Source organism: Molothrus aeneus, chromosome 6 (genome assembly GCF_037042795.1).
Source record: "Molothrus aeneus isolate 106 chromosome 6, BPBGC_Maene_1.0, whole genome shotgun sequence".
Classification (NCBI taxonomy): Eukaryota; Metazoa; Chordata; class Aves; order Passeriformes; family Icteridae; genus Molothrus; species Molothrus aeneus.
Window position 1 is genome coordinate 35,858,990 of NC_089651.1, and position 12,201 is coordinate 35,871,190.

At 34.5% G+C, this 12,201-nt stretch overlaps 1 protein-coding gene across 8 annotated transcripts in view; it reads right to left on the reverse strand.

The window, feature by feature from the left end:
- HECTD1 (HECT domain E3 ubiquitin protein ligase 1) overlaps nt 1-12,201 on the reverse strand; it is a 59,700-nt gene that overhangs the window by 21,484 nt on the left and 26,015 nt on the right. For 4 of the 8 annotated variants that reach the window (XM_066553034.1, XM_066553031.1, XM_066553033.1 and 1 more), the window contains exons 13-24: nt 10,906-11,128; nt 8,128-8,391; nt 7,936-8,012; nt 6,391-6,525; nt 6,012-6,158; nt 5,617-5,711; nt 5,113-5,218; nt 4,050-4,184; nt 3,825-3,964; nt 2,982-3,305; nt 2,425-2,591; nt 2,070-2,246 (exon numbers count right to left, since the gene is read on the reverse strand). In XM_066553034.1, coding sequence (XP_066409131.1) covers nt 2,070-2,246; nt 2,425-2,591; nt 2,982-3,305; nt 3,825-3,964; nt 4,050-4,184; nt 5,113-5,218; nt 5,617-5,711; nt 6,012-6,158; nt 6,391-6,525; nt 7,936-8,012; nt 8,128-8,391; nt 10,906-11,128 — 1,990 coding nt within the window. Of the gene's footprint in view, nt 1-2,069; nt 2,247-2,424; nt 2,592-2,981; nt 3,306-3,824; nt 3,965-4,049; nt 4,185-5,112; nt 5,219-5,616; nt 5,712-6,011; nt 6,159-6,390; nt 6,526-7,935; nt 8,013-8,115; nt 8,392-10,905; nt 11,129-12,201 lie in introns of all 8 variants that reach the window. The other 4 variants (XM_066553030.1, XM_066553032.1, XM_066553035.1 and 1 more) reach the window with 1 other exon arrangement.

Genomic DNA, 12,201 nt, shown 5'->3' on the forward strand with positions numbered 1-12,201 from the left:
ACAAGAACAAAACTCCAAAGAGATGCTACTCTTAAGTTCCTTTATTAAATTATTATTTTCAGTAGCAAAATTTTTTAACAGCTAAATATAATAAATCTGCAATAATGAGGGTAACACACAAAATTTAGCTAACTAGGACAGAAATGGGGACAAAATGTTTTAATTTTTACTTGTCTAAATATGTACCACAATCTACGAATCACCTATAAAATTCCCTCTAATATTTCTCACTGTATCTTAACTGCAGCAAATACTGTTGTAACTACTTTAATTGAAACCCATTTCATCCAAAAATGAAATTTCTAAAGCTTAGTTATCTTCTCCAATCTCAGACAAAGTCAAAACAAATATCAGGTCCAGATAAACACATATATTTCTTTATTAAAACAGGAAAGAGCTAATATCAAGTAAAATATTCTTTTTATTACTGTCATGTACACCTTCAGCTTTTAACTCTTCAAAAATCATCACTCCTGGACTGAAACAGATGATCACAGGCAATTTGCTATTTACAAATATCATTCTGGAGGAAAAGTAGCTAAAAAAGGATAAAGTTTTCAGATATGATAAGTAGACATCTCGTCTCCAAATGAGCAGGTTTAGATCACGTTATTCTTATATGATTTTATTCCTTCTTCACAAGCTATAGTTGAGTAGCTTCATGCCACTAAACCTTTGAAGGGTAAAGTTGTGAAGCTAATCTGAATTTTTTTTCTTCCATGATTTGCCTTTTTTATCAAACACAAAAAGCTCCATACTGGAGCTCAACAGTATAACTTTTCCCCTTTATGAATATCTGAACCAGGTATTTTTTTCAAAGCATAACTAAATAACTGGTTCTGGTTTGTATAGTTTCTTTCCCTAAAATATTAATTACAAGCAGTTTTAAATCTGAACAAGTTTTCAGTACATATTATGTACTCAAAAGTTGTACTGCTCCATCATTACAGCCATTAAACAACATTTGTCTATACTTGTGAACAACAACCAAGAAAGTAAATTAGACCCTATTTTCAAAATTCTACATGAAAAAAAGCTGTCACAGGAATGAGATGAGTTGGCATCGCCATTTGATAAACGAACCTCAATTTTACCTATGGTTAAATGGGGAAGTTTTACTTGAACACAGGAATAAAATCACTGCTTTGGTAGAATACTACTCACCAATAATACCTATAGTCTTCAAAGTTATAATGTAGCTATGGGTACTGTTGCATCTGATAAGAAAAATATATGGATGATGGAAGACTTCCCCAACAAGCTGTATTGAACAGCTTAAATAAAGTTCAGTTTCAAATCATTTTAAGGAATTGTACTTGGGAGATTTTTCCATGTTTGAGAGCTGACAACTCAACTAACTAGAAGAAACTCTCAAGTCTAGCTAAAAATGAACCTAAAGCTGAAGGTGCTTCAGAAACAAGACAAGCCTTATATACCTCAAAATAAGGGGAAGAGCAGGGAAATGGTGGAAAGCATGTTCAGCTGACAAGATCACCACCTCTCCTGGAGCCTCTTCAATAACTTCCTCAGTACTAACTTCCCTGGCTGTTGCAGGTTTTTATTTTGCTCCTTAAGTTAATAAATTTTCATGCTTTAACTCAAAAACAAAAACTTGATCCCAAAGAAGCTTGCAAGGTAGGAAAGGTACAGGATATAACAAAAGTCAAGAAAAATATTGCAAATGCTCAGCTAGAAGAAATGAGGAAGGTAATTATAGATTTTGCAGGTCCAAAGCTTAACTTATTACTTTGCATCACTCACCTTCATATAGTTTGTAACAGATGTCTAAATAACAGTTTCATATTTGAATAACAGTTTAATATTTTATTAACCAAAACTGTATAAAAGTTTCATTTACAGCAAGAATTTTTTTCATGCACTCAAATGGAATTTCCCAAATGGACCCCAACAGCTGTAGTATTTTAAGCTTCTTCCCTCCACAGTATTTGAACTTTTATCAACTTTATCAAGGCATTACAAAGGAAGTACTTTAATGCTACTCATTCTGCATGATGTCATCATGTGACAGATGTGATTCAACAACATAAATTCAGGCAATTCATGCTCACCATTATGCAGTTCTCCTGTAACAGTGCCTTCCCCCTGTGGGCTTCCATCCTGATCTCTCCATTTCCAATCAATTCCTCTGATTACACGAGCTCCTGGAACCATGTATTTTAACACTTGAGAACGGACCAGACGTCGCTGCCTTCTCAGATTTGCTTCAGCTTCTTTAGCAGCTTTTCCTACAAGACATGTAAAAATTGAAAACACTTGAAAGTATTGAATGGGGAATAATTTTGAGCTTATTTCTAAGCAAGTTCAACTGCAAAAGTTAACCTCCTTTTTCACACTTGCTTTTTTATATGGTACACTCATTAGCATTTCAAAAGACCAAGTAGGATATACATTTCTTTTTCTTACCCAGCTGATCTTCACATACTCCATTCACAGTGCCATAAAGTTCAAATCCAGACAGGGAGAGGTAGTGTGTTTGCCCACTGGCATTCTTTCCCATCTGTTTTATTCTAACATGTCTCCAACCTTGTTTCTCATCTTTTGGAGGATCTAAAGGCCATGTTGCTGTAGACCTTTAAGTTTATTAGAAAGGGGTGTTGGTAGGTAACAGGAATAAAGAAAAAAGCAAACAAAACCTTAACACCGATCATGTATGCATACTACAAGATATATAAACCTATTAACACCAGGGCAAACTTCAGATGAGTGTTGGCGTTATGATTTTGTTAAAAAACAAAATGCAAAATTTACAGTGATGAAAAAGCACAAATACCATTATATGAACCACACAGAAAACCTGTGAATCACTTTTCTCCAGCCCATCCTTGATAATATGTATCACTTACCACTTCTTTAGATAGATACATTATTACAAACACAGTACACACTAAATTAGTCTACAGTCAAGTACATTTTTTAACTGCACTCAGTCTTATGAAAAGTAATAAAATACACTGACATACCCTGGTTCATTGAGACTACAGTCATCAACATGAGTATACAAAGTAGTCCAGTTCTGTCCATCCTTAGATACCTGGAAAACCCAATTTCTGAGAGCAGATCGTCCATAACCTCGAGCATGGCGTAATGTGTAGGCTGATGGAATAACCCAAAGGCCAAGGTCTATGGCAAACCAAGCATTCTTATCATCATTTGTGTGACAATTGAGAGCAGAACTGTCACGGCTCAGGATGTCTTCTAAACGACCATAAGGCAGATTTCTTCCTTCTGAGGATGTAACCACTACTAATCCATAGGCTGCTGGATTTACCCACTCATATGCAGTTCTGTATTTAAAAAGAGAAATATATTGTTCAATTATTACTTAAATAAAAAAACCTAGTTTGAGTGATATTTGACATTTACTGAAAATTGCATTTAACAGCTGAGTTTATCACACCAAAATTACCAATATAATTTTAGATATGTTTCAAGCATCACTTTGTGTTTTTTAAAACACTATAGCAAAGAAAAAAAACCCAAACCCAAACGAACAAAATCAAACAGAACCATGGCAACCAAAAACTAAGACCCAAACTTCCCCACTCCATCTTCTTAGGGAAGCATAAAACAAATTCTGAACACAAGTGATTCAAGTTTTCTATTATTTAAGCAGATCCAAAAGAAATTTAATTCTATTAAAAGATTAAAAGATTAAAAGATAAAAGATTAAAGGATTAAAAGATATCTCCCACTTCTAAGAAATAACAGATTTCATTTCATTATGAATTCCTCATCCCCATCCTGCCTCATGGATTAGAGTTTATTACGTCTGGCTTTAAAACATCTAGCTTTGAAAAACTCACTTTGCATTTGTTCCAATCCAGTAAATAATTCCATTTTCATCAAAATCATGTTGATGCCTGAAGACAAATGTCTGACCTTCCCGTAGTTTTCGTACAAAAACAAATGATGCCCTATCAAAGTCGTACCACTGCTTTGCTACCTATATATGAAAGAAAAAAAGTCAAATATTAAAGAAGCAGAATATAAGTATTCCCTGTGAACTCTGTGTGTGCTATGCAGCTCACCATTTTCAGGAGATACTGTTCTAGAGATTCAACAGTTGCCAGTGGCTCCATCTTGAGCATTCTACCAGTTCGATCTATCAAAGACGTCTCCCCCGAGGCACGTTCCAAACGAAACCTCAAGCGCCTTGTCAGTATCTGAAAGAATAGCTAAACATTCATCTAGGCTTTCCTGTTTAGGTTTTGGGATTTTAATAAAAACAGTGTATCTCACTACAACCATTTTAGTGGCCTATCATGTATCATTGTTGCTTTAACTTAAGCACTATATTCTAATGAAATGCTTTAAAAAGTAATCTCCTAGTACTACCTTTCTTCAATTATCCAAACAATTCTTTACTATGACAACATGCAAGTCAATTACACACTCAGGTAACATTTTCTCACTTTTCCTATGTCTTCACAGCTTTTATTTGTTGACTAGCAAATACAATAATATAGAAACTGAAAACTATTTTCAAAAATACTGAACAGCAAGATTGGTTTTGCAACTTTTTTCAACTATTTCCTAGACATTTAACATCAAACCAGAAATATTTATACTTCCCTACCTATGTTGCAAAACTCTGAACTGTGCTTTCAAATAGAAAAAATTAAGACTCCACACAAACTGGGAAAAAACAAGTAATATTTTTAGCCAAACTGCCAAGTTTCCTGTAGAACAAGCTGCTGAGCCTGGAGGCATCTTGCATTATCAGTTGAACACAGAACCATAGACATGACCCTTTAAAGCCTATTCCCGTTCTTACTAATAATTGTCTCGTAATCACAGGAACATGCCCTTTAACTAGAGGGCATGTTCCTATATAAAGACAATACCTGAAGACAAAACAAAGAACACATTATCTCTTCAATCAAAATTTACTTTTACCTCACAGTGTTTAAATGACAGTAGAGGAACAGCCATACATTTCAGCGCTAGAGGAAACAGATGCCAAAATTTGGTTGGTCTTTACCTAATTCTACCCACATCTACAAGAATGTGATTCTTGCAGACAAGGTGTGCAACATATAACCTTCAGCTGAGCACCACTCAGTGGGATATGCTGTTATCAGTGTGCATTACCTGAAGATTGTACGTAGATCCTGGTGTATCATACAAGTGGAGAGGTAGCCGTTCAATAGATTCTAACACTGCTATCAACTTCCGAATTAATGCAACTGCTGGACGACTGTGAAAGAGAACAAGGTACTATGTTACCACAAAACAAAACAAAGAAAAAAATTTTACAGTATCTCAGAAAACAGGATCCACCTGAGGAAACTATCTCAGCATGCTATTTCTACTGATGGTATCTGTTCTAGTCACATGGTTACAGCAAAGTGAGAAAGATACTAATCTGCACAGTGATGAACAAGTCACCTTCATTTTGTCAACAATATTCTACGGGTTGACTCTTAGAGACAAAAACTTTCAATTTCTACTTCAATATTAGGTGCTGTCTTTCAAGATCAATTTTCTATTCCATTGAAATGGAAAGAACAGGTAATTTTTCTTTAAATTATTTTAAACATACCATACTGCTTCAAAATTTCAAAGAGGATTTTCCTGTTTTGGTATTATTTTTACCTTTCATCATCCTCATTTTCGCTGAATGCTGTTTTGAAAACGTTTATCCTCTCTACCAGTTGACTACAGTCTTGTTTCACATCCAAATCAACATTCTAGGAGGAAAAAAAAACCAAGTTACAGACAGGCAAAGACATCTATGTAGTCTCACTGAAATCCCAATCCCAAAGCTAATCACCAGCCATTAGACCTGAACAGAGCTGATTTATTTTCATTCAAACTAGTCATCTACTCTCTTATTTTCAATAGGTAGACCAGTAACTGAAGCAAGTCTGCCAAATTTTCACCAAGACCAGAAAAAGACAAATTTATGACAGATCTTTTACATTATGCACATGCCTTAACTTCATTTTGTTAGGAAGTTTTTCTTTAAACACTTATGTCTATAAACTTACATTGTTTAAAACTGTCAGCAGCGATTGAACTAAGCCACTGCTGCACATTTCATATGGAGAAATAGTATTCTCATCCTTCAACAGTACAATTAAGTTTTCCAGAGCAGTCTTCATTAAATCTCTCCATGTATTTTCTCCCTCAATGCACTGAAAGACAAAAAGATCATTATCATGAAACAAAGTAATCTGTCCACTAGCTTCAGTTGAAAAATCACGTCCTAGGAAAGTACCTAACTAGGTAATACATGCATTAAAACTCCCCCCATGTCAGACATGCTATCTCTGCTTCATGACTCTGCGTCACATCATGACAGACTAGTCTGAACATTATCTGATTTCCACTGATGTCACACATTAAAAATAAAGGAGATACACTTACCTGCCTGTTTGCATGAAGTTCCCATGCAGACTCTAACTGTGTTGCTATGTTCCTCAGTGTTACAACTACTCCTCGAGGCATACTTTCAACAGCTTTAAAATGATCATCATACAAATCTCTTGCCATAGTGCGCACCTACAAATGGATTTTGATAATCAGAAGTCAGACCTTACTGTCATGAGATCATTACTACACTCCCAGATACCACAACCTTGGTCATTATTTTTATGTCCCAACAGGCAGACAAATAGGGAAGAATAAAAACCTATGTTTTTAGCATCACAAAATGCTAAGGTTGAAAAGAAAAAGGTACAGGAGAAATAAATGGAAATATACAAAATCTTACTGACAGAAATTAAACTTGCCATCATGTATTAGGTTACAGCATAAAGGGTAGTAGGAATAGGTATGATTCTCAATGTGTCAATTTTTCTTTTAGAACTGTATCATGGATCAGGTAGTATTTTTAAATGTACACCTAAGCAGGTTTAATACAGTTTCTGAATGCTCTATCAACATTCCTTAAACCAATTCACACTGAGTCCCTATACAACCTCTCTTAGTAAAAATTAATCTTTCTACAAAGTATGGTTCACACAAGATACAGATTAAGTTAGTTCCGATTAAACAACATCTTTCTTTTGTAAGAAATTTCCCCAGAAATTTTTCCTTTTTATTATCATTCTATGTGCTACAATAATACATTACATAAGCTTCAGAACTACACAGTACAATCTTAGGTATAAGAGAACACTGTCTTTCTTTTATCATCCCACATATTATCATTCACACACAGTATTTCAGCTTTCAATTTAGTGTCACATTTCCTAAGATATATGTCCTAAAATGCTGCAGATATAAGGTACAGGATATATTGGCTGCACTGTTAGAAACTGCAAGACAGATAAAGACTAAAGATTAGCCTGAGCCCTTGGCATAAGCGGATCACAAAATGTACTGTTATTTTGTGGTTTTTTTGTAAAGAGCTTAATACTTGATTTCTTATTTCCTCCTTTTTCCCCTTCATTTTGAGGAGAAAGAAGAATTTTAAATATATCTAAAATGAGGGCCTTTACTCATTTTGCTTCACTACCACAACTCTTAGCCATGTAGACTGTTACTTCCAGCACCCTGTCACAAAATCCAGTCTGAAATTAGTACCTAGATGAAGAGAAGTATTATATGCCTCTGGCACAACTGTAGTATCGATTTTAATATCTTCTCTTGTAGCATAAAGACATAAAAAGCAAACCACAAAACCTAAAGAATTAATGCAAGTCAGGAAGACTGAATTTTCCTACTATTTTTTGTTTTTAATTCATTTTCCTCTAAAGGAGCACACAGTTTACTAAGACTTTTGGATAAAATCACCCAAAGAAGTGCTTTGTTCTGGTCGATGCTTTCCTCTTCAAGCCTCACAAAAAACTGTATCTCGTTGAAATCAGAGATTTTAATCTTCTAAGAGGAAACCACACCTCCCTAAGAATATTATAATACAAAACAAGCTCAATTAAATTCTAAATATAAAATTTACAGATCACCAACCTTTTGTTTTGTCTTCTCCAGTTTAGATTTCAGTTTTCTTCCTCTTTTACCTGTCCAGCCAGTCACAAATTCTGACCCTGCAACATATATTTTAGAAAAGTTGCATTTTCTCATAGCTATGAAAAGCAACAAATAAAACTCTCTCACATACACTTGTTCCTACCTGCACATAACACATACCTACATACTTACCCAAGGAAGTTTCAGCTGTAAACGAATGCTTTGTTCCTCTGTTGGATTCAAACACAAAGCCTGGCAGGTCTTCTTTCAGTATTGTAGCTTGTTGACCATCAGAATTGTGAATAGCAATTTCTCCTTCCTTTAAACAGGTCAGTGACCAGTTTCCTACAGTAAGTTTAGTTGGCCCTGGTGCTGATAAAATTGGCTGGCTTGTGGTAGATGGTTTTACTTGGCTTCGAGCCCTCTGCAACTTCTCAAGGAACTCACTCCTACTTTCTATTTAAAAAGAAACAAATTTGTTTTTTTCCAACAATTGCTTCCATCGTTATGCAGAATTTTTTTCAAGAGCAAAACAACTGAGTACATTCAATGCAAAATTAACTTTGAAATTAAGGGTCTTAAAGTGTCCTAAATTTCTGTGTAGCATATTTCTGTACTTCAACAGTGATTTATTCTATGATCACATCAAAGCTGCAATGCAACAATGCAACTCCTTCTGAGAGATGCAATTGAAATGTATTAATTCATTGTTACAATTATAATAGGAAGATCAAAGAAATTCAGAATAAATTTTTAGTCTTTGAAAAATGGGTCTCAGAATGGTGAGCATGAACTATTCTCGAAAGTGGGTTTTCAGAAATAAGAAATTTTAAAAATATCATAATATCATTAATGAAAAATTTAATTAAATTATATATTTGTATTTTAATCATTAAAATGCTAAGTACATAACTTCAAAAATTCCATTTAAAGTAAAAATGGAAGCACCTCATTAAAGATTATTTCTGTTTGCCTTTTCCTGCAATGACAAGCTCTAGGCTTTTTAAATATGCCCTTTTGTTATAACACAAAATAATGCAAAAATAAATATGTACTCGAGGCACAACATTCTTTACTGCTTAAATTTCATAGCATATGCAGAGAAGGCTTATAAAAATAATTGAGATTTGATATGCAAGATGAAAATTCTGTTAATTAAATGTTTTCAGATTTCCATAATTACATTTTAATACATTTATTATATAGCACATTGCACTGAAAGTACTATATTTCTACATGGTTGGGAATAAATTCAGGTTCCCTTGGACAAAATTTTGAGACTTACTAAAAGCTTCAGAATTACCATTAAATTTCAATTTTTGCATTGAATTTTTTTTCTACAAATTCAAACAAAACAAGTACAGAGTTAATGTGGAGAGGGGTGAGTACAGACCTTCCAAAATGTTCACAGTATATATATTTGACCATCCACCCCAACTTTCATCATGCAATACACACTAACAAATGTCACTACTCAACCCTCTATACTCTTGCCAGCTGTGAAGTTACTAAAAAGTATACCACAAGATTGATCAGTAATGATTTAGGACAGCAGAACATATAGTACAGTTCAGGACTTGATACCATTCTAGCCTATACTGTACTGTAGTCATTTTAGTTAACAAATATTAATTTTTTAAGTAAAAAAGGCTGCTGCACATGCTTAGAGCTCATGGTTAAAGTTCAGGCAAATTACACTGCAACATCAGCAATCTTAGTAGATGTCTATTTGAGTACATATTTGAAGAAGCCTCATTTAATCCTACATTTAGCTCCTTTCCCTCATGACATTCAGACTAGGTATCTTGTTAAAAAACTTTGGATTTATGCAATCTTTTTTGAAAGACTGATTTGAAGTCACATCTTAAATGCTCAAACTGACTTCCTCTAAGTTCTCTTCACTCCAAATGCATCTGAGCTCTCACCATTCCACTCATCTTATACAGAAATAGTCTCATCCCCTTGCCTTGACCATTGGGAAGCGAAAACCAAAAAATTCAGCACCAGGGAATGCCAAATGAGAATTTAAGAATTGTATGAGAATTTAAGCAATTATCTTCATGAATCTTAAAACTGTACTGTATGATAAACAAGTATCTCAACACAGGACTTATTTACCTTTAAAGGCATTAACCTTATTAAAAAGAATGCAAAGTCACATTTTCTGACCAAAAAAACCAATATATCTACAAGTGGTTTCCAGCTGCATTATGATCAGAAACATTATATTGTGTTTTGTCTTCTTGCCCCAAACTTGATGCATGAAGTCATTAGCACTTCATTTCCATCCTGAATCATAATATGTTCTGTTATTTCAGTCAACGGCTCATTGAAAACATCATAATATTGCAAAGCATTTTATGCCTGCAGGTTCATAAATGCATGAACTGCTGCAAAAAAAAGATGAAACAATAAAAGGAGGGTTGTTTCTGCATTCAGAACAAGTTGTGTATTCTGTACAGAAAATCAGAACCAGCTGTGCATTGCCAGTGCATAAGGTCTGTTCCCTTATCCTCTCTCCAACAAACAATTAAGACACTGTAATTTGTTTCCCAATCTCGATGAGAAACTTTCCATTACTTTGTCTTCAAACACATGCAAATTCATTCTGCTAGCTAGAAGCAAACAACAAATCACCATTTCAACCTGCTTTTCCTGGGATGGCCACTACAAAGTGCTTTTAATGACTGGGGTGAAAAAATTAAGTACGCATGGAGAAGAATCAAAACAAAAAGTTAATACGCTTTTGCTGGCAAGATGTTTACTTAACACAATTCACCAAGAAAGTCAAGTTATGGACACATGCTATCTGATAAAATGCATCACAATTAACTGACCACCTTCCACCTGTTTACATCCTTTACTATTTAGTAAGCCAATTCCTGCAAAACAAAATAGCTCAAATCAAATTATATAAACAAATGTAACAGTCTCAAAACTTAACCTGGACTTGAATTACAAAAAGTCTACCTGAGCTGTCAGATCCTCCTTCAGGGCTCCCACTGGAATACATTGTGGCCAGCTTTCCATCCAAGATAAATCTGAACCATCCATTACTACCATTAGATAGCTCCAGGGCTGCAGCATCACTCCAGATATACAGGCAGTCCCTTCCCCTAATGATTGACCAGTCTCTCCAGTGGTACGGTTTACCCTGCTGCAGTTCTTTAGCATCCTCCTGTGGTTCATCCTCCTGCAATAACATTGTATTAAGCAATAACAAGAACCAAAAAAAATCTCCAATTCATTTAAAGAAGAGGGAAAAAAACCCCAAACAAACAAATAAAAAAAAAAACCCACAAACAAACAAAAAAAAACCCCAGACATTTTTTAGAGGAGATTCTCTCTCTTTAGGAGAGAAGACTTATTCAATCCAAAAGTGTAGGAACTATACTACTTCTGCCCGTAAAACATATCCTTAAAAGTATTCTTTAATAGAATAAGATACTTCTTAGAAGTTTCCTTTTACATACAGTTTTATTTCCTCAACAATAGCAATGGCCTACTGCCTGCAACATCCGCCTCTGTGCCAAACTTGAATTGTGAGAAAAGAAGCACAAAATGATTGAGGTTGGAAGAAATCTCTGGAGGCCATCTAGTCCAAACCCCTGCTCAGGCAGAGCCACATATGACTGGTTATCTAGGACCATGTCCATATGACTTTTAACATCTAACCACCAAAATACAAAACCAGAACCCCCCCAAGAAATCCCAGACAACCCAAACCCCACAGTAAAAAAGTTGAACTACACACTTAAGATTTAGCTATAAATTTAATTGAATTGGTAACAGAAAAAGTCTGTTATCCATTCAGTTCATCTGACTGGCAATAAGACTTGAAAACTGATAAACAACTTCAATACACACGGCTTTCATGAAGCAGAAAATTATTTTCTTTTTTATATATTTAACATATTTGATAACAACATTTAAAACATCTCAAACGATTTAATGCATGGACATCAATAGAGATACACTTCTGACACAAATACTTTAGGAAGGATTTATTTTGTTTACCAGTCACTTTCCTAACACTAGGCAAAATCAAGCACCAAATAACTTGATCACAGGGAAGTATGAATAGGAAAACTCAGCAGATAATAATATGCCAACAGAAAATTAAGGTAGAGAAGAAAATTATTAAAACAAGTGGTATAAAATAAGCATTAATTTAATATCCTAATTCCCTAGCCCTGGCCATTTTTGTAACAATAAACATTTCGCTGGAAGTGTCAGTTTTACAGGAACAAATAAATCAAATAAATC